Source organism: Syngnathus floridae, chromosome 7, assembly GCF_059516105.1.
Source record: "Syngnathus floridae isolate MCC-2025c chromosome 7, RoL_Sflo_1.0, whole genome shotgun sequence".
In the NCBI taxonomy this organism is placed as follows: domain Eukaryota; kingdom Metazoa; phylum Chordata; class Actinopteri; order Syngnathiformes; family Syngnathidae; genus Syngnathus; species Syngnathus floridae.
This window is the reverse complement of record NC_142419.1, coordinates 18377799-18404077: the sequence shown is the minus strand read 5'-3', so window position 1 is coordinate 18404077 and position 26279 is coordinate 18377799. Positions and strand designations below refer to the sequence as shown.

Genomic DNA, 26279 nt, shown 5'->3' with positions numbered 1-26279 from the left:
AAAGCCAAGGTTCCACAACGCACATTGTGCAAAAGAACATTCGGCTGACACAAAATCCAAAATGAAAAACAAAATACGCTCTCGCTTGTACGAGTCGGAGCAAACAACACCGGCGAGCGACAGAGCTGGCAAAACACCAGGAAGTGAGCACATGAAAGAGCAGCGGGACAGGAAGCGGGCTCAACTTCCTGCCGAGCCGAGCCGAGCCGAGCTGAGCCCGGCCTGGCCGAGCCCAGCCCAGCCCGGCGAGGAAAAGGCCAAAGGAATGCGTGAGTGAGCCCAGCGCACCTCTGATTAACCCGTCGGGCCGACTTTAACCAGGGACCGGAGCGTGACTCAAGCTAGAGGCGGCGGCGGCCGTTGTCGTCAATGTGCACGATTTAGGGGGGAGGGAGGGAGGGAGGGAGGGAGAAAGAGCGGCAGTGTGTGGCAAAGTGGCAAGAACCAGTCAAGAGCGTTGTGTGCCAGTTGCGCTCAAAGAGCGCACTGTTCATTCAGCCCTTCCCACGTTGCCTTGTCTCCTGCATAGTCCCTTTTTTCATTTTTTTTTTTCTGTCTGCGCAACTGGAAAAGCTTACAGGACACGACGTCAAAAATGGCGCTGACCGAGCGACCTAAAGGTACAACAAGACGCTTTTTCCTCAGGCTCCAATCAACACGACGACTGCGATGAGCATATTTTCTCGTGCTCATATGAAGGACTGGGACAGAAGCACTTTGCTTGTTCAATAAGGTGAAAGCGCGCTCCAGGATGTCAATGCACCAAATTGGGCGGAAACGCTCGCACCTCAAATGTCAGCGCGCTGGCTGAAAGGAAACCCCCCGCGAGGGCGTGACGCCTCCTGCGACGCGCAGCGCCGAAGCACGAGAAAGCCACAAGCCAAAGCTCGGCTGCAGAAAGACGCTCCAGCAGCCCACGTGCGGTGGCGCTTTGCAGCCAAAGTGGGCGGCGACAGGTGCAAACACGCCGGGCCGGCCGACATAGGGGCATGTGGGACGCAAAGGTGCTTTTTTTCCTCTTTGTCTTCTGGATGCTGTCAAATGGAAGCAGCTGAGGCCCAGTCGTGCTGAGGCCCAGTCGTGCTGAGGCCCGGTCGTGCTGAGGCCCAGTCGTGCTGAGGCCCAGTCGTGCTGAGGCCCGGTCGTGCTGAGGCCCAGTCGTGCTGAGGCCCAGTCGTGCTGAGGCCCGGTCGTGCTGAGGCCCGGTCGTGCTGAGGCGGAGCAGTGCGGTCACCGCTGAAAATGGAGCAAGACGGTCGGACCGCTAAACGGCGCCGAGTACGCACTCGCTCGCTCGTTGGAAAAGGTGCTTAAGGCGCACTCGGGTTGACAGGACAAAGAGATATTGAAAAGTCAAATCTCTATCCTGGATGCTAACTTGCAAATCGGACACATGGCCAAGTCTGGCTGGCAATGTCCCGTGGTGGCCCAGCAAATTCTGTCGTAAGCACAAAATCAAATCAAATCAAATCTAATCAACACACCTTGTTCACATTAGCACATCCAATCCAGACAGAGTGCAGCGACTTCATGTGTTTGCACTTTGATACGTTATCAGCGCCAATAAGAAGCGACCGGCCGCAATGGCCGCTTGGCCTATTAACGCAAGTCAATAGGCCATAAAAGGCAGCGGGGAGGGGGAGAAAAAAAAAAAAGGGAAATTACAAGCCTGCAACTTTTTTTTCCCCATCTTAATTTGCTTCATTTAATCTGTGCAGGGGCTATCAAAAAATAAATAAATAAATAAATAAAAGGCCCCGGGTTTGACTGCACACAAGCGCGTCACTGTGAAAGGGCTTATAAATAGACAGTCGCTCTTTTTAAAAATAGGACCGGCTGTACAAAAAAAGAAACACCCGAGGATAGAGCGGCAAGCTGGAACCGGGTTGTCTGTACGCCACAATGGCGCCGCCGGGCCCCCCCCCCTCGCGCTCACCATACCGCAGGGATGGCTCACACACACACAGCTGATCGTGGAAAAAAAAAAGAAGAAAAAGAAAAAGAAAAGCTCTCTTTTTGTGTCATAATGCAATTTGGAGGCCTGGACACTGAGCGCTTCAGTGTGGATGGAGGTCCTTAAATCCACTTTGGGCCAAGTGGCTGACTGTGACGTTTGGAGACAGAGAGAGAGAAAGAAAAAAGTCAGCAGGAGCAGCAAAAGTGTCTGCTAACGTATTTACAGACAACCCCTTGACCCGGACCTCCGTATCGCGGAACCAGAGTTGTCGGACGCTGAGAGAGAGGCCGGCGAGGAACCAACACCTCGGCATCTTTCATCGGCGTACGGCGGCGCCGAGCCATTAGTCGGCTTCCTGCCGCACAGGAAGAGCTGGCGGCTCCTGATACCGATCCCGCTCAGACGTGGGCTTGGACGCAAAAGTGGAGTGGCGGATTGAAAACAGGGTTCTGCACTCGGCAGGCCAAAAGGAAGGAAGGAAGGAAAGAGGAAAGCGAGGAAAGGGCAAACAGAGGCTACGTACGGGCTTCCTCTTTGTACCGCCGTATTCAATGGAATCCCACGCAACGCAATCATCAATCAGCTCCTCGTTACAGTCAATCAAGTGGGGCAGAAAGTTGGGAAAGACATTGTAAAGTTTTGGAAAGGTCAACTTCAGTTTGGGTGCTGCACATTTTCGGTTCATGGTGAAAACCTTTTGGGTTCCATAAAAGCGGCGCGAGAATGACTCATGTCTGGCCATTTCCTCCCATTCGCCAAATGGAGAGCGCAGCTGCGTGATTGAGAGCCCATTCGGTCTGTCTGTCTGTCTGTCCGAGGGCCCCAAAGAGCTTTTTGCGCGCCGCTTAATTCACTCCGCGAGGCGTTTGCCCAGACTGCCGCCGCGTTTGAGCCGGAAAATTACAATGACACACGTTATTTGGCTAGCTGCTGAAGACACAAAAGGTACAAGAAGACCAAAGATACTGTTAGTGATGGTTTTTTTACAGTAGGAGACCTTTTTGGGGTGTAATACGTCTTATGACCAGTAGAGGTCAGAGTGGACCCCCAACAATTCTTCCATTTCTTCTTCGATTTGAACCGATTGAAACGATGGAATGACACCACGCTCTGACGTGGCAAGCAATCAGGGCTCCTCTGGCATGTTCTCTGCCAGCAAAATGCCAAACTTCTATTTCCAGTGTGATTTCCTGAGTCAGAGCCGAACGGCGTGCAGCTCATGTGCACGCAGACAGGGAGCGTGTTGTGCTGGCTAAGCTGGCCGTGCGAAAGTATGCGCATGTGCCGCTATATGCGACACAATTGACAGTCTGTCGACGCACAGAGCGCTGTCTGTGGGGCCGGCCGACCGGCCGGCTTATTTTGCGCCTCCGACTGCCGGGCCGGGCCAGGCTGAGCGGACTGGGTCGTTGCCCTCGCCTGGCCCCGGATAAAGATGCAGTTTGCGGACCGCTGCAGGATGCCTGTGTGGTGGCCCGCGTCCATTGACGCCGTTCCATTTCCACCCTGCTAAGGTCAGGCAGGGAGGGAGGGAGGGAGGCATGGAGGGAGGCAGGATAGCCCCTGGCTGCTCCAATCTACTTAAATAATGACCCAATGAAGCAGTTCAATGTAAATTCATTTTTTGAAGAACTTTTGGGGTCTTGTAAAATATCCTTTGGATATCACTGTTGAGAAAGGCCCCTTAAATGAGCAACAGCAGTGTTCTTTGTCTTTCGCTCGGTGACAGCGAGCGAGGCCACCGAACTTTTGGGGCGGGGAAAGAAAATCAAAAGCCAAAATGGCCACCCACAATATCAGCGCTGTTTTCCATTAAAAGCAGCACGGCACGGCACCAAAACGTAGCTGGCCGTGTGCGTGCGTGCGTGCGTGGCCCATCTCACAGGTATTCAACTGAAGCTTCAGAGAGGCTGCGCGAGCCAAAATGCGAAGCACTTAGCTGTCTGCCGCTTCAAAAATGAACAAGCGCGCCAACAAGATCGAATGAAGCCATTACTGCCCCCCCCTTGACTTTTTTTTTATTATTATAAATAGCAGAGCAGCTTTTCCTCTCCAAAGCTCATTATGAGATGGAAATGATGGTGACACATCAGAAAACAAACAGAGCTGGCGTGGCGTGGCGTGGCGTGGCGTGCGTGGGAGGGAGGGAGGACTTCATTCAAACAAATACCAAAATAAAAGGAACACTTCCAAATCACACCATTTTTTTCTTTTTTTTTTTTTACAGCAGGGTTGCGAGGTTGTGTCCCAAAGGCAGCACTTGTGGACCCTTGACACTTTTATAGCTTGGGAACATATACCTGTTGCTTTTTGGCGGCGGAAAATGTTCCCCTGAAGGCCAATCACGAATCCTAGGAGATACAATGGTGTTGACTCCAAGTTTGATCTTAACACCCTCATTGGGCTTTGCTGTAAAACTATTCAATATTTGACATTGAGGATTTAAATAGCACACAGACTTGTTTTTGCTAGCAATGAAGGGAAAAGCGAGCAAAAAAGCTAATCAATGAAGAAAATGAAAGTATCAAATTTGAGCCGTGACCCCATTGGTGATCCGGAAGGTCACACGGAGCCGTCCATTGAGACGTGGAGCATTGAGGTCTTAATGACTTCCAGCGGAACGCTGCTTTCATGGGACAATCGCAAAGAGGAAGAATGCCGCACGAAAAAAAAAATGAAGGGAAGAGGAAGAAGAATCGGGTGTCACATGTCGCTTCCGCAGTTGTGCTGACATCACGCCACGTGGAGCGCCGACACTGGGCGCACGCACGCACGCACGAGCTTCCTGTCAGCTACGGGATACGCGAGCTGCACTGTCGCAGGGAAAAAGTTTGCTGTGAGGGATGTCTGGCTGGCTCCAAAAGTCCACATTTAAGGGAAAGGGGAAATCAAGAGTGACATGACTTCTGGCTCTTTGTGAAAATGCGCCTCGGTGACTCGGTCGGCTGAGCCGAGCCAGCACCCGCCTTTTTCATCTTTTGGGAATTCCCTGGCCGTGCCATTTTACAAAGCGGCATCCCACAAAAGCCAGATCACGATTTACCGCAACAAATGGGACTGTTGCGAGCTGAATCGTCCTCTTGGCAGAAGCTCCGCTCCGCTCTGCTCCGCTCTGCTCTCTGGTGACGACACGACACGACGCACCTCCGATCAATGGCGGTCGGTGACTGCATGGCTGCGCGCGTGTGTGCCTGTGTGTGTTTGCTAAGCGCTGGCCCAGTCTGACAGGCTCCATGCATAATAGCTTCAGGGCGGGAATTGAACAACAATGTGGCTCTAGCTAATGCCTGTGGTTTGGAGGCCCTCGGCGGTCCCGTTAAAGTCGTACTCTTTTCGTGTGTGTCAAAACGCGCACGCGCGCACGCACGCGGATACGAGAGGGCCGTCGCTATCTCGTGAGCGGAGAAGCACGCAAGTGGAGATCCCGCCGCTACCAAAGTCAAAACACGGTGACTCATCCCCGAGACGAGCGCGGACGCTGTTTGGGAGCGCCGGCTGGATGCGGACGGCGGCAGCATCCGGCCAGCTCACCTCTGGCGGCTGGAGAAGCGCGAGGCCTGTGAGCGAGCACTGGGCGGAAAAGAAAAGGCCGCTCGGCCAATTGAAAGCGGGGAAGTTTCTTGGATCCTTTCCACGCCAATGAAAGCATCACGCACGCACGCCCGCCCGCACGCAGCAGCGCTAGAGGCTAACATTTGTAAACACTTTTAACAAGCGCCGGACTCCACTTGAGAGCGTAAAAGTCTTTTTTAAAAGGGAACACAAATCCCGTCGCTTGCCATGGCATGCTTCATTCTGAGTTGGTTTTAAGATGAAGAAAATGAGAAATCCCTTGACCTAATTCCCTTTTGCTCCTTGACGTCTCCTCTGTCTCCTTGTCATCTCCAATCAGACAATCGTAACATAAGGTCAGCCGGATAAACATGAAACAGCGCGTTTGGTTGGACGCTCGCACGGACGAAAAGCACTTTTCAAATGGGCTTGGCTCCCTTTGAGGCCATTTCCTGCCTCCTCCGCTCCCAATCCCAATTTTGCTTCCTGGTGGCGGGACGCGAGGGAGAGGGAACTCCGGTGAGGGGGGGAGGGGGATTGCGAAATGGCCGGCAGGATTCATTTTCGTTTGTGCTCGTTGCTCGGCGCCAAAAGACTGGACGGGCGCGGTGACATCACAGAGACTTTCTGGGCCGACCGGCACCGAATCGTTGAATTGGATTTGAATTTTGTAAACAGCTAGCGTCCACTATTATATGTGCTGGCCCAATGTACAGATGGATGATATTGTATTTCAATGGACTCCAATTGCCAAAGAGAAGAGAAGAGAAGAGAAGAGAAGAGAAGAGAAGAGAAGAGAAGAGAAGAGAAGAGAAGAGAAGAGAAGAGAAGAGAAGAGAAGAGAAGAGAAGAGAAGAGAAGAGAAGAGAAGAGAAGAGAAGAGAAGAGAAGAGAAGAGAAGAGAAGAGAAGAGAAGAGAAGAGAAGAGAAGAGGAGGTGGGAGCAAAGCAAAAGCAACAATATCAAGCCGCAATGGAGTTTCCAAAAAAAAAAAAAAAAAAAACTAGGAAAGAAAGATGTGTTGGAATGTTCTCTGTGTCGGGCTGGGTGGCTGGCTGGCTGGCTGGTCTGTCTGTCTGTCTGTCTGACTGTCTGTCTTGGTGGCGTCTGCGCATCTGCCAGCAGCAGGGCTTTAATTATGAGGCCCAGGCAGGTTATGCACTCACTCACTCATTCACTCACACACACACACACACTCACGGCACCTCCAAGCAACCAACACAGTGCCTCCTCACAGTTCCGCTGACTAACCAGTGGCACCAGACTTTGGCCTGCGGCTGGCTCCTTGATTCCAGTAAACGTCCTCTTATGCAACTCGGAACAAGTGGCAAACACTCTACTGCTCCCCTTTTCTCCTTCCACTCTACACACGAGGGGGGGGGGGGGGGGGCACAAAGTGCGGCGGCCTGCTATTGGGAAGGAACGGACCAGGCAGGAAATGGGCTGAGCTCCTCGCCTGAGAAACACAGCTGCCCCTTCTGTCCTGGGGCCATGCCAAGCTCGGACTCCTCCGCCGCTCACAGGGGTGACGTCAGTCAGTCAGTCAGTCAGTGCGTGCGTGCGTGAGCGCGGGAGAAACAGGAGCGCTGCTGTTCTGTCCAATCCCTGAATCGTCCCACTAATACACATTCAGACGATGAGCTTGTTTGGGAACGGCGATGACCAAATCAGCTTTGGAGAGCGCTGGAGACTAGAATGCCTTCATTCTTAGCTCCAAGCTGACATTGCTGCCAATGGCCGGGACACAAACCTGCTTTGCCTTCACCTGTTTTTTTTCTTTTTGCTGTGAAACTTTTCGAGGCTGCCGACGTCATGCTTTCTGTTCCTATTTACGCCAAAGTTGAGCTGATGTTTGATTTTCGCATTCGGTCGGTTCCCTTCCCGACCGTCAAATGCAATCCAGCAGTGGTGGCAAATAGATCCGACCTGATTTGGGTTGCGACGCTCGTCGGGCAAAGTCAGCGGGCGCGCCGTGATAACGATCGGCCCGTGAACCGGCTCGGACCGCCGTGTCGGTTCCCCAGTTTGTTTTGAGGCGTGGGAGGGAGTGTTTACCGCAAGTGGCGTGAGGAATGCCGGGTCGAGAGTGCGGCGTGTACAGAGGGAACGCCGCCGCCGCCGCCGCCACGGAGGCCGTATCGATCTACGCACCGACATCAAAGTGCGGTAAATATTTGTGCAGTGACACACGAGGGATGCAGCAACACTCAGGGAGGGGGGGAGGGAGGGAGGGAGGGAGAGAGGGCATGCGTATGTGGATGGCTTCCAAGCTAATGATTACATAAAACAACCAGTGCCGGAATGTACAAAAGCCTCAATCGTTTTTGGGGGGAACTGCACTTTGAGTGGGGGACACTTGAAAGAAAGAAAACAGTTGTGCCATTTTTTGTGTTCCTTCCACTTCCCGCCCGGGCCGACGTCCAGCCAGAGAGTTGGAGCCTGCGAGCGGGTCGGGTCGGGTCGCACCTGGCTGGCACAACTGTTTGTCATCGTGGCTCAGTTGGCGCTCGGAGACAAGTGAGCCCGCCAAAAAGGGGGGGGGGGGGGGGGGGGGGGCTCTCGGCGGGGTGGAAACGGTGATTCAGATTCGGTTCCGTTCAAAACGATGACGTTAATGAAGCATCTCACCGAGCGCTGTCACGTACACGGCGGACACGCGCTCGCTATCTTCCATCTTCATTGACGACTCCTCAAGCCTTCAAAGGCTCAAGCGCCGTCGTCGCAGATGATCCAAATGAAAGTCTTTTGTTTGCCGTCCTGGCTGAGGGTCCGAATCAATCAGAATGATCAAAGAATTTGTCTGTGGCAGTTGACGCGCTCACACGTCCATAAATATTCTGCAGTTAAGCAAATGGGGACAAAAACAGGAAGTGGAATATCTATGGGTAGCAACACTTTTGAAATACGTAGTACATACCTACACAACAATGAATTCAAAATCAACAGGACACACCAAACCAAAACGGCTAGCATGAAAAGCGAACATAAGCGCCACTCCAATTCACAAGCACATATCATCTAGCCTTCCTCCAACGAAGCCAACGTGCATTTTTGGGGAGGTGGGAGGGAATCGACGACAACAACGAGTAAACTCCAGAGAGGAATGCCAAAGCTGGGATTCAAAGACTAAGTCTCAGAAATGTCAAGCCTTCACGCCAATCACCATTCCACCGCGTCTACTTCACATCAACAATAAGAATCCTCATCAAAGGCGCCGTGTCACTCGCTCCGTCTTCTCGGCCAGCAGACAATGTGCCGTAGCCCCCCTGCCCTGCGTGGAGGCCCCGCCGCCGCCCCTGCTGCCACCCTGCCGCTGCCACCCCCGCCGGCCGCTGCCGCCACCCCTGCCACCGCCACCGCCGCTGTGAGTGGCACGCTGCTTTTCCCACACTTTCCCGCCGTCCTGAGCGCCCCCCTGGTCACAGCGACGCTTCCCTGAATGGAAGCTAAAGAAAGAAGCGCAAAGGAGGCAGCTCCAGACCACAAGTCCTGCACCGGTTTAATGACGGGCCATCCGGTGCATCGGGCCTTTGTACTTGGGTCGCAACTTGTGCTAAACATATTTGGGTGAAAATGCTCAACGGTGCTAAAGCGCGGTCAATGATCCAATCCACCGTGTCCGATGGTAACGGAGTCTCAGGCGCGCGCCGTGCACTGTAGTAACCTCCAAACACGCGTCAAGCACAACTCAACTATTTGACCAATGTTGTTGACGCCGACACCGATATGACCAGGGTGGCAATGCTTGATGATGGCACCGCTGATGGACAATCTATTTATAGAGCCTCGGACGCAAAATGGCCCAACCGGCTAACGTCATTCGAATCAATTGAATATTCTGCGGTCATCTTCTAGTTTGAATTGAAAGGAGTCTGAGGAGGAATGCTATCCATCAGACAAAAACGGCGTTTGCCGTCTCGTCGCCGGCTTTTAAACGGCTTCCCTTTCGAGGGATCCTCAGCGTTTTGAGTCGATTCAAGACGTCGGAGCCGCCGCTGGGGTTCAAAGTTCGTGCGGATGCGTGCGGCCAGATGACTCACTCGGCGCACTCGGCGGGCGGGCGTGAGGCAACGTGGTGGGAACGGCAGAGTAAATGAAGACCGGACTTACAACAACAACAAAGGCGTCACGGGGTAACGCAACAATAACATCACCCGTCGGACGAGTCGATTCCCACGCCTTGCTTTTGAGGCCAGCTCCTTTCCACACGTAGCCACACTTTAGCCATTTCAGAATCATTTGGACCAGGTCGAAGTTGTGGCGCATGTGGCAATTTCTGTGAATTTGAGGTCATTGGATTCCATTAGCCAGTAAGCCACGAATCATCAGAAGTATCGAGTCGTCGGACGCAATGTCTTAATCTATTTTTAAAAAGCACCCCCGACGTACTTCGATCTTCTGCACAGACTTGAGTGAGTCTATTTCTGATTGCGCAGCGTCAAAGTCTGTTCTGCGTCGGCGCCGGATTCAAAGGAAATGAGTTGGCTGCGTTCACCCCCACAACGGCGCAGACAGCTCTTTCTACCTGTGTCAGTCTACAAGAGTAAGAATAATTAAAAAAAAACAACTCCACCCATGTGTACAACCAATTCAAACACGTTAACTTGCTTTTCCTTCTGAGTTTACCGAGTAATCTCCGTTTTGGGTTTTGGCCACAGCGAGCAAGATTTTTTTTTTTTGTCCCCCCCCCCACTAGCCTAATCTGATTGACGGGACAAAATCCGACAGCCCCGCATTAGTCGGGAGCTTTTGTAAACAGCCGGGTCAAACGGATGAATGGCGAACAGCATGCGTGTGTGCTGGCTGCTGAATTCCGCCTCATTAATGACCCGCAGGGGTCACCTGGGCGGCTTACAACTTCCACCACACAGATGAATTGCTCGCCACCGATTGGTCGGCGGACGGCGTTGGAGCAAAAGCGTCCTCAGCATCCCATGAAGTCTCAACTCACGGGTTCCTTTTCATCTGGCTTCATTCACTGGAATTAGCGGAGACACGAATCACGTGTTTTCATCGAGCCACGCCAGGACGCGGGGCCCCTGCCTGTCGAGTCAGCGGACTTTGTAAATCAAAAAGGGAGCAGGGAGAAGTCAGATGACTGTCATCGACCACGGGAGAAAGCAATGCAACTCCACTGGATGCAGGAGCAACACCAAGGACAAGGACATGGACAAGGACAAAACAAGCTACAAAGTCAAACGCAATTCTAGTTGGCTTTTGTTTGGGTGTACTAGCGAAGCCAGTGCTGGCTCCAAAATGGCGATGGAGCCAGACCAGAGTTACAAAGGTCCAAAAGAAACTCCCTTATTAGGTGCCACTCGCCGTCACAATTGGAGGAAGGTGCCAGACCGATGTTGATTTCGGACGTCCGCTTTGAACTCGAGAAAACACGCTGCGATTTTGGCAAACCGCTCGGCCGATTGTGCCGTTTCACCACTTTGAATAAGGACAGCAATCAAGCAACTTACCTTCCATCCTGCAGAGCTGTTGCTGTCCCCCTTGTCCTTGAAATAAGGCACATTCTTCACCATCCAGTCGTAGATCTGAGACAAGGTGAGCCGGTTCTCCGGGGAGCTCTCGATGGCTTTGGTGATGAGGTCCGCATACGACATATTCCCCCAGGCGTTCCGCCGGGACGAGCTGCTCTTCCTCTGGGCGGCGGCGGCGGCCGAGGATGACGAGTTGGCCACCGGGGAGGAGAGCAGGGGCACCTGCTGCTGCTGCTGCTGCTGCTGCTGGGGATGCTGCTGGAGCGCGGGATTGGGGTGATGCTGCTGCTGCTGCTGCTGATGCTGCTGCTGCTGCTGATGGGGTGTGGGATGCTGGTGGACGCACGTCTCCTGACACTGGAAGTCGCCGCACAGGTCCTCGTTCTCCTCCAGTAGGCTAAGGTTGCTGATGTACTCATTGCCGGCAGGCTCCTGCTTGATGGACGGCACCGGCGACGAGGTGTTGGAGTCGCCCGGATTGACGAACTCCGGCCGGGGCAAAGGCCAAGTGCACGAGCGGGGTCTGGCCAGGGGCTCGAAGTCCGGGTCGATGTCCACCAGGTGTGGCTGCTGCTGCTGCTGCTGCTGCTGGGCCGCTTCCGCCATGGTGGTCGAGAGGGTGATGGGGAGGCGTGTTACTATGCTCCCCTCTCGATGGTGGCGGCAACAACAACAACAACAACAACAAAAAGAAGAAAAAAGAAACGAAGTAAACAAATGTCCGGGAAACGCGGGAGCTCCGCAGAAAGTCACTCAACTTTGGAAGTTACATCCCAAAATCAAAGCGTGCAAAAAGTGTCCAAAAGAGCGTCAAAAAAAGAAAAGACGTGCGTTGAAGTGCGCGGCGTCCAGGCGCGTCGCGTCGATGTTCGTTCCTTCGTTCCTTCGTTCCTACGTTTGTTCGTTCGTTCCTTCCTTCCTTCCTTCTTTCCGTCCGTCCAGCCTGTTGACTGTGAGCGCCGGCTGAGCCGCATGTGAGCACTTTTACTGGAAGTGGCGTTTGGCACATGGCCACGCCCACCTTCGATTGACAGACGCAGCGCGCCAATGAATGACATCTGACGACGTTGCACGGGGGCGGGGACAAAAAAAAAAAAAAAAAAAAAAAGAAGAGGACCTGCTGTTTTCATTCTTTGGCCTAGTAAACACGAAAGGGCACCCAAAGGTTGCTCCCAACAATGAATTCCTGTCATGTTTACATATTTTAAAAGCAACGATTATTATTTCAAAAGCTGCTTGCCACATCTGCATTTAACTGCAACCTAAATTGGGCGAGCACAAAGTGGAGCTACATACCGACGTCAATGTTGTCAATCGGCCGTCACTATAAGATCATGAGGCGAGCTAAACACCGATGCAAATAAATACTTTGCAAATACATTCATTCGGACAACTGATGATTGTCGACTTTGCATTGTTCTTTTTCTCCAGCGCTTTCTCGCTCAGCATGTTTGCCAGCCACTGACCGACCTGACCGCCGTCTCTGCCATTGTTTTGGTCCCTTGCTTTTCTTTCATTATTTGAAGTTGATCAATGTCCTGGTACTTTGATCAGCATGCTTACTGCGAAGCGACAAATCAGTTGTCTCGCGAGCTGACTCCACTTTGAGGATTAGAAAAAAAAAATCAAAAATACTCCGAAGGACTCTACTGACATTTAGTGGCGTTAAGGCGCTACGACATCCAAACGCAACACCGCGGAGTCTTTTCCGCATTGCAACATTTAGCGTCAAAATGGAGTGCTTTTTTCTTTCTTTCTTTCTTTGATTCGGGACCTCAGTAATAAGGCAATATTACGTGACAAGTTCTTTTTTCTTGAATCGGGGAGTTACTTCCGCTTCGGCTCTGGTGCGTTGCGCGCGCGTCTGTTTATTTAGGTGAATGTCATCTTGGTTGCGCTTTGCACGCATCCAAAGAGGACAGACAACTTTTGTGAGTATGCATGCGCCTTCTTCCTTCCACGCAGCAAATTCCTGCGGGGGACTCGTCACTTTTCGCTGCTTGGGAGGGAGGGAGGGAGGGAGGTGAGTAGGAAGTGAAAGCCTGATATTTGTATCTATCATCTTTCTGCAAGCTTTGTTTGCTTCTTCCATTTTCGGACCGACACATTTGCCCTTTTTGCAGGCTTGGGTTGCTGCTGATGCAACATGGCTCCACAGCCCATTGTCCAGGCCATCATTGACTTCACCGCAGGAGCAGCAGGCAAGTTGAAGTCCCTCAAAACATTTGCATTGACACACGTTCCCGATGCGTGTCGTGTCGTGGCGGTTCAACGCGTCGGTTTCCCGCTCTGCGCGGCCCCTTTTTTGGCAAGGCTGAATGAAAACCAATAGAAGAATTGTTCATTATGCTGAAGCGCTATTTGGATCGTGATAAGCAGGCCAAATTAATGTCATGCCGTGAGTCAGTCAATTGCGCAACGACTCCAAAGCGGCACACCTGTCATATTTCAGGGAATATGACGAGGATCGCGTGAACAACATATTCTCATAACAAATACCGCCCGCGCGCGGTACGTCCTTCATTCCACGCTTGCGGACATGACCTCACCTTCATTTTTGTTTTGTTTTGATCACTTCACTGAGTAAAAGCACAAAGCAAAGAAAAATAGGAAGCAGCGACGGCTCCAAACTCGAAAAAACTCTCATAAGCGGTCAATTGTTTAAAAGCTGTCATGGTTTTGTGGCACGGCAACAGGCGGCACGGCTTGCGTTGTGAGCGGCCAGCCGCTGGACACCACCAAGGTGAAGATGCAGACCTTCCCCAGCATGTACCGAGGATTCACTCACTGCTTGGTGTCCACCTTCAGGCAAGAGGGACTGCGCGGCCTCTACAAGGGCACCACCCCGGCACTGCTCGCCAACATCTGCGAGAACTCCGTGCTCTTTCTGAGCTACGGGTTCTGCCAGGACGCGGTGCGCTCCTTGGCCGGCGTGGACCAGCTCAGGTGCGGCTATGCGCGTCTACGTCGGCCCATCCCGAAAGAAAAATCCTTCTCATTGACTCCCGCTTCTCTCGACCGAGCAGCGACGTTCAGAAAGCATTCTCCGGCTCGCTGGCCTCCGTCTTCTCGTCCATGGTGCTTTGCCCTTCCGAGCTGGTCAAATGTCGTCTGCAGGCCATGCACGAGATGGAAGCCTCGGGCAAGATCGCCAGAGGACAGAGAAGGTCCGCGCGGCGGACAGCTGCCGTTTCAAAGTGCGGCTCGTAAGCGTGGTTCTGTGACTCCGTCAGAGTTTGGACGGTGGTGAAGTCGGTGATGGAGACAAACGGTCCGCTGGGCTTCTACCAAGGTCTGACGTCCACCATGGTGAGGGAGTTCCCGGGCTACTTCTGCTTCTTTGGCGGCTATGAAATCAGCCGCTCCGCCTTTGCACGCTACATGGGAACGGACAAGGAGGGCATCGGTAGGTCGCGTCGGAACCGACTCGTATTTGGGCGGAGCGCTTCCGACCTTGGGCATTGGAACCTTTTGCAGGCATTCTGCCGCTCATGTTCAGCGGCGGTTTTGGCGGCGCTTGTCTTTGGCTGTTGATCTATCCCATGGACTGCGTCAAGTCCAGGATCCAGGTGTACTCCTTAGCCGGGAGGCAGGAGGGCTTCCTGAAGACCTTCATGGGGATCTTGCGCAACGAGGGTAAGATTCACAAGGGCTCCATCGGGTTTCTGTCAATCAAGTGCCTTCCGTCTCACAGGCTTCAGGGCTCTTTACTCGGGCCTCACGCCCACCATGATACGCACCTTCCCGGCCAACGGCGCCCTCTTCCTGGCCTACGAGTTCACGCGCAAGTCCCTGATGGAGGCTGCGGGTGCCTGAGGCGGACCACGACTCGGGTGGGTGGCGACCTTTTCCAGCAACGGAAGACGTTTTGTAATCCAGGGCAACACAGGATTTGGGTGCCAGCGCTGTCATAAAAATGGACCTTTCCAAAGCTAATACCGCCATGTAGTGGAATATAGCAATCTTCATGATTGTGCGCATTCTCAGAAGCAAATAAGTGAGCGCTACCTCATTTGGCTGTGGCATTTCAACTGTGCAATAGCTTGACTATGAGTTTTCAATGCCAATTGTTGACACCAAATCCAATAAGAAAATATCAGTAAATAATAAAAATCCATTGTGTTCAGTTGCTTTTCATTGTGAGAATTTGGTTCTTTAAAAAAAGGCTTCAAGGGTGTGCACACTTTTGCAAAAAACGGCTGTTTATCTTTTCTCCCCCTCTGTGTAGGAGACATTCATGCTGTCATTTTTGTAGATATTGTACGAGCCGAGAATAGCTTCAATGGGCCATTATGCCGCCGAGTCGTTTGGTAATTTCCTCAGCGGATCATGTGGGGCAGGCTCACATTACAAGAGCCAAGAGAGCCACCAACGTCCCGGGTGTCGAGTTGCACGAGATTCTTTGATTATTCATGAGGTTCAGCAGGTGAGGCAGCCACGGCGCAAAGACGCGTAGCGGTCCCGTTGGCACTCGTCGCCTCTGGTCCCGCCTCTCAGAAACGACAAAAGCTACACCTGCTCTCTGATGATCTCCACGACGTCAAGCACGGCCAACATGGTGACGCAAGGAAAACTGGAGATAAACTCCACGGACAATGTCGAAGGTGATGCCGACTTGATGTTTGTTCAACGATCTTGCTATGTTTGGAAAACAGCGGTGTCGTTAGCGACGGTAGCTAAGCACTAGCGCCTGCGTCAACACGGAAAGGGGCCTTTGTGTGGCAAGAGAAGGCAGTCAGATGTGGTCTCGTGTCGGTCCGCAGATAAAACCTCCAGCAGGCTGGGCTGCTTCGGCTGGATTTTGGTGATCATATCGCTCCTCTTCATTGGGGCCACCTTCCCGCTCACAGTATTTCTGTGCGTCAAGGTACGTGCATCGGTCGTTGGTTGGGGTCCCCGGCATTTCATAACGTGTCGAATTGCACCTCAAGTGATCCGACTCCTCTCGAACCGCAGATAGTGAAGGAGTACGAACGAGCCGTCATCTTCAGGCTGGGTCGAATCGCTGACAGGAAAGCCAAAGGGCCCGGTACGGCTCGTCCGTCAGGTCGGAGAATTCCCGAGCGTTCGTCTGACAATTTGGCGGGATGTCTTTGTTGTTACCCGCAGGGCTTTTTTTTGTGATACCCTGCACGGATAACTTTGTGAAAGTGGACCTGAGAACCGTGTCCTTTGACATCCCACCTCAAGAGGTAACCGGGAGATACTCTGATCTTCTGACATTGCTTTTGACTGCTTGGCTATTCGGCGGTCGGTCTTACCCGGTCAGATCTTGACCAAGGACTCGGTGACGGTGTGCGTGGACGGCGTGGTGTACTTCCGCATCCAGTGTCCCATCTCGTCGGTGGCCAACGTAACCGACGCGCACTCGTCCACGCGGCTGTTGGCTCAGACCACCCTCAGGAACGTGCTGGGCACCAAGAACCTGGCCGAGGTTCTGTCCGACAGGGAGGGCATCTCGCACAGCATGCAGGTTCCGTCGCAAAAAGAGTCGTAGCGCTCGCCGCCGCTCTTTTGTTGATTTGAACTTGGTGCTCAGGAATCCTTGGACCAAGCCACGGACGCGTGGGGCATCAAAGTGGAACGAGTGGAGATTAAAGACGTCAAGTTACCTCAGCAGCTGCAGAGAGCCATGGCGGCCGAGGCGGAGGCCAGTCGGGAGGCCCGGGCCAAGGTCTGTCAGTCCGTCCGGCCGTCCGTCCATCTCATTTGCAACTGGCCAATGCAAGCCACAGATTGTTATTATTTTCTCTCCGACACAAAAAATACTCAATTAATAAAGATAGCATTACGTCAGCTTGTTAGCTACTACTCATAGTAAAAGTAGTTGAAGGACACGTTTGAAATCGGCAACCAAGCACATTCTTTTCAATCAGACAAGGCTATGGCCAGAAGAAATCCCAGGTCCCAGGTCAGACATGGTCGCTTGGCACAAAAGCGCCACCAGAGGACGCCAAAGCTATACTCCTATACTGACATGACGCAACTATGCAGGCATCGACTGTACTCGCAGTTCATGACAAAATGGCATATTGACTAACCGTCCGTGTCGTTTGTGTCAGATCATCGCCGCCGAGGGCGAGATGAAGGCGTCCCGCGCCCTGAAGGAGGCCTCGCTCGTCATCTCCGAGTCTCCGTCCGGCCTTCAGTTGCGCTACCTGCAGACGCTCAACAGCATCGCCGCTGAGAAAAACTCCACCATCGTCTTCCCGCTTCCCATCGACATGCTGCAGAGCTTCATGAGGAAGTGAGCAACTTTAAAGCAGCGGGAAATGAACGTTCGTCCCCGGGCAACAAACGCATGGCCACAAATGCAGCAAAGTTCGCAAGCTGGTCGGTCGGTTGGTCGGCGTATCCCGCATAGCGTGGGATTCGATTAGCCGCCAGCTGACTTTTGTTTTGATATGATGCAGTGCAGTCTTTTAAAAATAGAAGTAAATATGTCCTAAAAAGTTGATCCATTCATTTATTTTGCTGTGGTGATTTAATGCTAGCGTACAAAGAGTGGCGACGACACACACGCGCACACACACACACACACACACATATTTGCTAACACGTGCAATTTGGCTGGAAGACCAATGAAACAAAGAAAGACACGTACATGACGTCTTTTAGCAAAGAAATACAAATCAGCAAAATGCACGAGGACATGCTTTGAAGACAACAAATGTTGAAATACAATCTTGAGAAATGTAAACAAAGACTTTCGAACTCCATAGCGGCCGGAGAGGGGCATTTCGCTGCCTTTTAAAACATTCCACCGACCAATTGGAATGGATCAAATTCTTTGACCTGTTTTCATACTATTTCAAATATTATTCCTTACAATTTGTTTGATACAAATCTGTCATAACAAATCCGTTAGAGAAAAAAGTATGGCATTGAATGGCTTACCTGCATACGTATTTAGCCGATTTTAATTCCAAATCCGTTTTTCTCCTCACACAAGGACAAAATGTCTGACTTGGCCATTCCGTTTGTATGCGCTTGTGACCTTATTCCACTTTTCTCATGCTGTTGCATTTGCCGTTCTATGGTTCTCATCATCATCAGAAATTCCTCGGCTTTGCCATCTGGGGCGGGCAAGTCAAAAGCAAACATAACATTACAAATACCCGTGTTCCCGTCAACATGAGACGGATTCAACCGGTTCAATCCCTGCGGTCGGTCGGTCTGTCGGCATGGCGTGCGGCCCTTGAGCAAGGCACCCATCCGCCGGCCATTTCTTTTCTATCCCGCTCTGCCCGCAAGTGGTGCCATGGAGGACTACTTTTGTCTGAATAAAGTTCCTCAACTCACTTGAGTGGTTTGTTGGCACCAAGATGCCACCAGATGCAAGCTGCCCACTTCCCCCGTTGTCCATTATCAATGCAAAATTTGGTCCTCGCTGGTGGAAGAAAATGGACGGCCGTCGTGCGTCCGTGTGTCTTTTGTCCAGGTTGCCGGCCGGGTGTGTCTTTAAAAAAAGAAAAAGTCCTCCTGAGTGTCGTTTGCACAAAGTGTCAGGTGGCGGCGGGGGTCACTGGTGGTAGGAGTGCGGGCGGGCGGGCGAGCCGGGCAAGGAGGGCGGGCGGTGGACGGGCGAGCCGCTGGGCGACATGCGCGGGCTGAGCTCGCCCGTCTGCAGACGCCACAGCAGCTCCTCGTTGGTGCGGCTCAGCCGCTTCTTCTCCGTGCTCTCCTTCTCCACATGCACCTGCAGGTTGGCGTTCTCTTCCGAAAGTTGCCTGCAGCGCACCTTAGCGTTAGCATGCGTAGCTAACCGGGAATTTGCTCCCTCCCAACGTTTTCTTATCTCTACGATTCCGTCGGGCCCACCTGGACACGGCGAGGTTCTTGTCGATGCGTTCCTTCAGGTCCTCGTTCTGCTGCTGCAACACTTGCACCCGCTCCTCCAGGTGAACGTTCTTTTCAGCCTGCTCAAAGACACAAGGCCAAAGCGTGCGTGTGCAACTTTCACTTCTTCAAACGGAGATCCCAGTGAAGAATGAACCGTTACAAACGGTTGAATCGGAAAATTCAAGTCTTACTATTTTCTCCAGCTCAGTAATCTTCAAGTCCTGCTGATGGATTTGTTGGTTCTTCATCTCCAGCACCTCCTTCAGGCTCTTCAGGTCCTCCTCAATGTGTTTGTATGGCGCCAGCGCATCCTGCAAGCAAGTCCATTTGACTGCAAACAACTTGTTCTCTACAGTTCCACTCCGAATCTGCGCTCGCGTGCGTGCCGACATGAAGCGTTTGTCAACGGAGTGACTTCTCACCACGATCTGTTCGTCGGTGCTCTTGCGGAGGGCTTCCTCGAAGCGTTTGGCCCGGTCCCTCAGGCTCCTGTTCTGGAAGGTCAGCATGTCCACCTGATCCTGGATCAGCAAAGGGCCACATTCAGAAGGCCCTTTGCTCCACATTCAGAAGGCCGACGGCACCGTACGCGATGTCGGCGGTTCAAACCTGTAAGGAGAGTCTGATCTTCTCAAAGTCCTCCTCCAGAGACTTCCTCTGCTGCTCGTGGGCCATCTTCAGATCTGGCACAGCACAGGCGTGTTATTTTCTTTTATATTTGTCGGGTGCGCCTGCCGCCGATGCGCCCTACTTTTGACGGTGCGGTCGTGCTCCTCCCGCAGGGTGGCCAGCGTATCGTTGTGCGTGGCCTCCATCTCCACCAGGGAGGCCTGGTGGTTCTCGTTCATCTCCTCCATCTGGTGCCAGGGGAAAGTGCATGTATTTTTGTGCAAAGACGGCCGGGCTGGCGTGCTGGCGCTGGCTCACCTGCTCCCGCTGCTGCAGCCTGAGGTCGTCCAGTCGGGCGCGCTGGAGGGCCCTCAGGCCGCGGTTGTCGTCGGCGTGCTGCGCCTTCAGCCGCTCCTCCAGCGCTCCCAGCTGCACCCGCTGCTCGGCCCGCAGGCCCCTGAGCTCGGCCTGGAAACGGCGCTCCAGCTCCTGCTTCTCCCGCTGCAGCTGCTCCCAGTGGGACACGCTGAAAGCTAGCGTGCGCCACCACGCAAGCAATCACGCCAAATTGAAGAGAAGAGCGGAAGGCTAAAGACGACGCCGACGACGACCAGGCTCTGGTCACTCACCCACTTCATCCCTGATCCTGGCGAGCTCCTGGGACAGTTCCCCTTCCCTCACAGCTGCACTCTCGCTCTACAACACAGCACGAGCGAGCGAGCGTTGCGTTCTGCTTTATTTCTCCGTGACAGAAAATGAAATGCCATTTTCAAGAGCAGCTTATGACCTCATCTATTGGTGCCTTACTCCCTCATCAAATTGGCTGGCTCGCCCCCACCCTGCCTGCCTGCCGGTCTGCGGGACCCACCCTGCCTGCCTGCCTGCCGCCCGCTAACTGCGCTCTCCGGAGAGTCATGTGACCTCCATTTTAATCCTCCCCCCCGCCCGTCCATCCGTCCTTGCCATGGCAACCTTTTCCAAGGCCACGACGACCCTCTGCATTGATTTCTTTGTGAATGACACCTTGGAAGGAGTCCATCCTTAAAATTGCGGATGACAAGCTCAACTAAGTGCGGATGAGTGCCGTGGCGCCGCTGCCATGCGCCTTGCCTTGGCACCCAAACACTCAACGTGGTTGATTTAATCAAGCCTCCTGTTCCTTTGCAGGCCCAACGGATCCATTTGAAGGCTACGTTAAAATCCACGTTTGCTGCGTGATGTCTTTGCTGTGGGACAGACAAAGCGGGCCATTTTGAGGTCATCTGGATTTTGAGATGTCAAACTTTTGGGTGTGGGGAAAACTTATTTCACTTCGTGAATTAAATAATTACATTTTTTTTTTTTTTTTACGGAGCAATATCTTGGTTTAACTATTTTCATTTTATTTTTTACCATCTGGTTATGTTGCGACCCCCACTGTTGTATATTCCAATGATATCAAATCGACCCGCAGACACCCGCACGCAATCGTACACATTCTTCACAACATCAATTGACCACACCGACGCAAAGCTTCGCTAAGTTTCCAATCCACTTGACCGAACAGCGGCGTTAAGACTCATTAGCATAACTTCATTAAGAGCTAGCAAGCAGAGTAGCAATCCGGCAAACCGGACCGTCGAGAAAGGCCGGTGAGGCTCTGACTCGGCACAGTCGTTCCATTAAATACGAAGAAAAGCACGCACTTACACGCAGGCACGCACGCACATAATCACACGTTCGTCAAGGGAGTCACCACCTGCCGGCTTTACCGTGCCATCCAGACAAGGCGGCCGAGAACAGCGATGGCCCATAAACACGGGCGGACTGCAGCATCCCTCACTCCCTCCCTCCGCCGGCAGGAAGATGCAGAATGAGGAGGCGGGGGAGGACAAGGAGGAGGGAGGGAGGGAGGGAGGGAGGGAGGGAGGGAGGGTAAGCCTCATCTCGTCTGCTAGCGTCTGGAACAAAGACTGGGTAAGGCCGACTCAACAGGGCACGCCCAGTGCTTCTTTCCTTAACCCTTTAAACGGCCACCAGTCAGAAGTGCGCGCGCGCACACAGCCCCCCGTTTGCATCGACAGGGGATGCATGAAATGAAAAAGGGCTTCCAACCATGTGCTACCCAAAAAAACATACTTAGCCAGCATCACTATAAATGCAGTAAGCCTCATAATACTGTAGTGTTAGCAACAATGAGCAATCAGCGTTAGCCTTTGCTAAGCAGGCCACTTTGGTGTGGCGCGTATGTACCTTGTGACAGAAGTGCTGCGTGGTGATGGAGAAGACGCTCATGCACAGCGAGGCCTTCTTCAGCTGCGCCTGCAGGCTGTTCAGCTGGCGTGCTTGCTGCTCGCAGCGTTCCCGCAGCAGCTTGATGAGGGCCCGGTCCACTTCCTGCGAAGAGCCGCAGCGCCCGCGGGCTGCGCCAACGCAGGAGGTACAAATGATTTCACTCGTTGGCCCAATCATTCCCCGTGACTATTTTGCAAGAGATAGATGGATGGATACAAGCGGCTGGAGACTTTTTCAAAACCTGAAAAGAGTGGCCGATTTGAATCATGAATGTTTTGGGGGGCTTCATGACACGCATCGTGACTGTAAGTGGTGTAAAGCTGACGTGTGCTGTGCTATAGTCATGCAGCAGGATGGCCGGAGTCAGTTGCCATGGCGACAGCAGGCCAGCTCTGCTCATGAAGTGCTTGCCAAGACGGATGGTGACGTAAAAACGCCACTTTCACGGATCAATGCCTTCTTTCCCCCCACAAAACATGTTACAAACAGTCAATGCTGCGCGCGTGCACACACACGCTCGCTCGCTCGCTCGCGCACGCACGCACGCACACACACACACGTCGTGGAGGGCGACGTGATCTGCAGGGACTCACCAGGGGATTGAGGCTTAGGCGAAACCACTGCCGATTTTTTCGGGGAGGACGCCTCTGACTCCTTCAGCGTCTCTCTTCTCCAGGCTGGCGTGCCGTGAGAAGAAAAACATAGTTAACAACTTTGGAGGTTGTTGAATGGGAAATTCTAACAGGACTGCGGTGCTTTCAAAAAAAAAAAAAATCTTTAAACTGCTTTACATTTGTTTCTAATGTGATATATGCTTGTGGAATTCCTCGGAACAACGTTGTCGTTGCACCACCTCTGACCGCTAGGGGGTGCAAATCCGTATTCTGCTGAAAATCAACCGCATTTGAATTGGTCCGAAAACGATTTAGTAGTTAGTGCAAACAATCTATCTTTGTTCGTTTGTGACATTTATGTTTGTTTGAGAAACTTCATCCTGCTTATTATAAAGTTCTAGCGACATTTCTGGTCATATCGGCAAAAATGTGGACTAACTGCTATCTGAAAAGAATAAAGATCACGTGCCCTGCCACCGGGCTACATTGAACGTCATTGTTTTTGCACCCAAAAACATGTGAATTATTGATCAAATGTGTCATGTTTCATTTGCATTTGCAATGTTAATCACGGTGTGCTCCCTGCCACAATCACCAGGGAGCGTGCTGTGCAGATGGCGTTGGTTCTTATTGGAAGTGGGCCAAATCTTGTTCATGGAGTCCACTGGAGTAGCGTAACGTGCGGTTCCATCCATCTTGTTGTTGTTTTTTGTAACACATTATTGCAGTCCCGATAATAATCCTTCGTTGTCCCGATGACGGTTGAAATTTCGCAGTGATTTGACGCAGCCGAAAGGCCTACTATTAATAGTTGTAGGGAGATTTGCAGCACAAACGGGGGCAGATCGCACTCTTGTCTTTTGACCCACTTTTGTATTTAATGGAGCGCACATTCAAGTTGTGAACATTTACGGCAAGCTCAGAACTTTGCTACAAGCTAAATGGGCTAAGCTCAAACTTGGATGTGTGCCATTTCAAAAAGAATTGTGCCTGTGTGGGCTACCTGACACAAGTTTGCACTTTTTGGGACTTACTCTGCCAAGTATTGCCGTCACCGGACATGGACGACAAGGTCCTCGTGACGCCTGCGCCGCCGCTCACTCTGGCAGGAGGAAGGGCGGAGAATCCCGGAGGACGAAGACCAGACTGGCCGGATTTAAGCGAAAGGTTCCTGGGGGAGCTCTCTGGACCTGACCTCCTTTGTTCCCCTGAGGACACACGGCCAACACCGTTCAGGTAGCAGCGGCTGAGCGACCGACGGAACCAGGCAGCGCGCTCACCTGGAGCTTCCTGGTAACCGTGAGGTCCGAGCACCGCCGATGACGACTTTTGACCTCGTGTTTTGGCCGCGGGTTGTCTGGTGACGGCGCCCAGCCCCAGCTGAGGCCTGGCACATCTGGGAGAGCGGTAGATGCTGACTCCGTCCTGAGAGGTCAAAGTGTGGTGAAGACATCAGACACTTCAGTCGAGGTTGGAGTTACGGTAAACGCCGAGGCGGTCCGACTCAAGTTCCGAGCGAGTGTCTTACCTCCAGGGGCCATTTCCCAGGAATGTCCTCATGAGAACCACTGCTGGCTCCAACTTTCATCGCAGACATGTCCTGTCTGTGCTTGTCAAACACGGCTGAGCCTTTGGACACATGTCCGAGCTTGGGATCCGCATGAGCTGGCATGGACTGCTTCAGGTGCAGGTGCGCGGTGGCTTCAGGCGCCGTGTCGGTTCCCTGCGCTTTTCCTGGCGGATTTTTGCGTACGCAGGTGATAATTTTGGGACGGGTGTTTTTGGGCTTTGGTGGGGAACAGGAGTCTTTCTGCAGAGGAACCACACTTTTGGGGATGCCGCTAGCCAGAGCGGTCTTGGGCGCCCAGCTGCTCTGGCCCTTGGCCGGAGAGGCGGGCGCTTGCTTCCTGGGCGACGCCGGAGCGAGCGGGCGACTGGAGCTTCCCCACGGCTTCCTCCTCTCCAGGCTGGAGGAACGGGAGATGTTCTCCGAGGAGCTCTTTGCGCAATTCTTTGTGTAATTTTCAAAGGACAACTGCTTCTTGAAGGTGCGCTCAAAGGAGAGCTGCTTTTTGAAGCTCCTCTCAAAGGAGTTCTGCTTTTTCAAGGAGTTATCAAAAGAGCCTTGCGTCTTGACCACTTTCGGCGACGGCGGCGGCGCTGCCACCGCTTTGCTTTTGCGAGGGCTCCCGTCCGCTTTTGTGCTTTTATCGGTCGCGGCGTTTCGGACGGGGGACGCCTTCACGGCTTTATTCTTCTGGTTGTTGTTCCTGTTCCGCTCGTGGGCGAGATCCTTGGTGGAATTCAAGTTGAGATCCACCCAGGACTCAGCCATGTTCTCGCCCTGGTTGTCGACGTCACCGTCGTTCGCTGGCCCTGCCGCCGTTTTGCTAGCGGAAGGCGGCTGATCCTTGGCGTGCTCCCTCAGCCCGACAAAGTCTTCTCCGTCCTCCACCAGGTAGGCCTCCAGCTCCTGACATTCCAGCATCTCAAACTCTGCCAACTCGGGGTCATCGCACTGGGAGTTGGTTCCCCAGATGACCACTTTGTCCAGTTGGGACACGGCGTGGCTTCCGCCGGACCTGTCGCTGCCGCCGCCGCCTCCCTCGCCGCCATCCGTCCTGACGTCGTTGGCGTTCCCGTCGGCCGGCGCGTCCTCCGCCACGTTGTCGTTCCGCAAGGGCACGGCTCTCTCGCACATCTTGGATGTTTGTCCACCCACCTCCCGGAAGGGCAAGTTTACTTGTGTGCGGGTCCAGTCGATTGAAGGACCATCATGCCAGCTGAGAACCTGCAAAAAGATGGAGAGTGACCTGCTGCTGGAGTTGATTGCGTGGGCTCGTGCTGATGAACCTCATGAAGTGTGGTATCAAATGACAATTTGTGATTTTTGTACTCAAGAGTGAGGCTTAAAATGATTTCCATGAGCACTTGTATCATTTGTGATTTTCTCCGTTTCATGCTACCGTTGGGACACCTACGCACATTCCAAACACCGGATTGCGTTTATTACGCTCCATGCTCGGAGGGAGAAGATAACAGCCCCGATGCGCCGCCGCCTTCACAGCGCCTTGGAGACGCGGGAAATTGATGTCCTCGTCTCCATGCCTCCGCTGCCCCTCCCCCTGCCTGCTCCTTATTGTTGTGCAGGTCATCTTGCCCGCCACCTGCCTACTCCAGAGGTCCTCCTCCCGCAACCTGAGAGCTTCTAATTGCAATAAAACAGCTCACTCCAAAAACGTTGCGTTTACGAATGATTTAGAGGCTTGACGTGAGCCAGCCTGGAAGCCTCATGAAATATTGAGGTTAGAAATGGAGGGGTGGGGGGGGGGGCATCACTTTGGCTTTTGATGCTTCTTCACTCACCCCACCTTCTTGTCTGCCACGCAGCAGGTCTGAGGCAAAATATGCAGATTACAAACAGAATCATTATATAGCAATTATTTGGCAAATGCCAAGTAAGAGCCTAAAAAACCCATTGCAAGCTATTTTGCAATTTGGATGCAATCCTGAAAAATAAGAGTGAGACGAGCCACCTTTGCAGAAGCAGCATGCACAACCCCAACACCATCCTCACGTGCAAGCTCACCTCAAATCTTCATTCCAGCAAAAATCAACAAGGTCAACATGAAGAAAAGTTCTCACGGAGCATGTCGAAGCAGCAGCTTCCATTCGTTGATGATCATCGTGGTGAGATGAGGACGCGCGCTCTGCAGCATCCAACGGGGAAAAAAGAAAAGAAATAAATAACAGGCGGTGATGAAGAGGAGGAAGAGGAGGGGGATGCAACGCCCACCTGCGCGCGTTCGCCCTCTAGTGGTCATATGTGGAACGTCAGCAATTACCTGCACACAACGCAAGAAATCGTCATACTTGATGTTCTCATTTATTTTTAGGAACTTTAACATTAAGTGTAGCTGTGCACCACTGTCAATCAAATGA

At 52.7% G+C, this 26279-nt stretch overlaps 4 protein-coding genes across 13 annotated transcripts in view; 2 read left to right on the top strand and 2 right to left on the bottom strand.

Annotated features, from left to right (window-relative positions):
• Positions 1–12935, bottom strand: part of foxo1a (forkhead box O1 a) — an 18485-nt gene extending 5550 nt beyond the window's left edge. Inside the window, exon 1 of the mRNA XM_088381524.1 lies at positions 10978–12935. Within this exon, the coding sequence (XP_088237650.1) occupies positions 10978–11604 (627 nt within the window). The 5' untranslated portion in view covers positions 11605–12935. The remainder of the gene's footprint in view (positions 1–10977) is intronic.
• Positions 12657–15135, top strand: slc25a15a (solute carrier family 25 member 15a). Of its 3 annotated transcripts, XM_088381530.1 has the most exons (8): positions 12657–12845; positions 12964–13014; positions 13123–13199; positions 13695–13944; positions 14025–14165; positions 14232–14404; positions 14476–14634; positions 14693–15135. In XM_088381530.1, the coding sequence occupies exons 3-8, from the start codon at positions 13145–13147 to the stop codon at positions 14812–14814; spliced, it is 900 nt and encodes a 299-aa protein (XP_088237656.1). In that variant the 5' UTR covers positions 12657–12845; positions 12964–13014; positions 13123–13144; the 3' UTR covers positions 14815–15135. The 3 variants fall into 3 exon arrangements, with proteins under 3 accessions (XP_088237656.1, XP_088237657.1, XP_088237654.1); XM_088381531.1 differs by lacking the exon at positions 12964–13014 and having other exon boundaries at positions 13122–13199; XM_088381528.1 differs by lacking the exon at positions 12964–13014 and having other exon boundaries at positions 12657–12929; positions 13122–13199.
• On the bottom strand, positions 15126–26279 carry mtus2b (microtubule associated tumor suppressor candidate 2b). 7 transcript variants are annotated; one of them, XR_015859548.1, is made up of 17 exons: positions 26134–26279; positions 25323–26047; positions 23866–25128; positions 23618–23762; positions 23372–23545; positions 22317–22400; positions 21682–21851; positions 20079–20145; positions 19768–19982; positions 19592–19697; positions 19450–19523; positions 19263–19361; positions 19032–19151; positions 18820–18920; positions 17896–18728; positions 17040–17233; positions 15126–16713 (listed from the first exon to the last, which is right to left on the bottom strand). XR_015859548.1 is itself a non-coding variant. In XM_088381520.1 (16 exons), exons 4-16 carry the CDS (start codon positions 25036–25038, stop codon positions 18521–18523), a joined length of 2736 nt encoding a protein of 911 aa, XP_088237646.1. In that variant the 5' UTR covers positions 25039–25128; positions 25323–25732; positions 25927–26047; positions 26134–26279; the 3' UTR covers positions 17451–18520. The 7 variants fall into 7 exon arrangements, 6 of the variants coding, with proteins under 6 accessions (XP_088237646.1, XP_088237643.1, XP_088237648.1 ...); XM_088381520.1 differs by lacking the exons at positions 15126–16713; positions 17040–17233 and having other exon boundaries at positions 17451–18728; positions 25323–25732; positions 25927–26047; XM_088381517.1 differs by lacking the exons at positions 15126–16713; positions 17040–17233 and having other exon boundaries at positions 17451–18728.
• Positions 15313–17455, top strand: stoml3a (stomatin (EPB72)-like 3a). 2 transcript variants are annotated; one of them, XM_088381527.1, is made up of 8 exons: positions 15313–15424; positions 15496–15602; positions 15762–15865; positions 15955–16027; positions 16108–16190; positions 16280–16471; positions 16538–16672; positions 17061–17455. In XM_088381527.1, the coding sequence occupies exons 1-8, from the start codon at positions 15411–15413 to the stop codon at positions 17247–17249; spliced, it is 897 nt and encodes a 298-aa protein (XP_088237653.1). In that variant the 5' UTR covers positions 15313–15410; the 3' UTR covers positions 17250–17455. The 2 variants fall into 2 exon arrangements, with proteins under 2 accessions (XP_088237653.1, XP_088237652.1); XM_088381526.1 differs by having other exon boundaries at positions 16268–16471.

Excerpts from the sequence above, each read along its gene's own strand:
- slc25a15a (XM_088381531.1), top strand. The coding sequence starts at position 13,145 with ATGGCTCCACAGCCCATTGTCCAGGCCATCATTGACTTCACCGCAGGA. Across the intron at positions 13,200-13,694 it reads CTTCACCGCAGGAGCAGCAG|GCGGCACGGCTTGCGTTGTG; the intron begins GCAAGTTGAAGT and ends GCACGGCAACAG. Across the intron at positions 13,945-14,024 it reads GCCGGCGTGGACCAGCTCAG|CGACGTTCAGAAAGCATTCT; the intron begins GTGCGGCTATGC and ends TCGACCGAGCAG.
- stoml3a (XM_088381526.1), top strand. Across the intron at positions 15,866-15,954 it reads CAGTATTTCTGTGCGTCAAG|ATAGTGAAGGAGTACGAACG; the intron begins GTACGTGCATCG and ends CTCGAACCGCAG. Across the intron at positions 16,028-16,107 it reads CAGGAAAGCCAAAGGGCCCG|GGCTTTTTTTTGTGATACCC; the intron begins GTACGGCTCGTC and ends TGTTACCCGCAG.
- mtus2b (XM_088381517.1), bottom strand. The coding sequence starts at position 25,038 with ATGTGCGAGAGAGCCGTGCCCTTGCGGAACGACAACGTGGCGGAGGAC. Across the intron at positions 19,524-19,591 it reads GCACGACCGCACCGTCAAAA|ATCTGAAGATGGCCCACGAG; the intron begins GTAGGGCGCATC and ends GTGCTGTGCCAG. Across the intron at positions 19,362-19,449 it reads AGATCAGACTCTCCTTACAG|GATCAGGTGGACATGCTGAC; the intron begins GTTTGAACCGCC and ends TTGCTGATCCAG.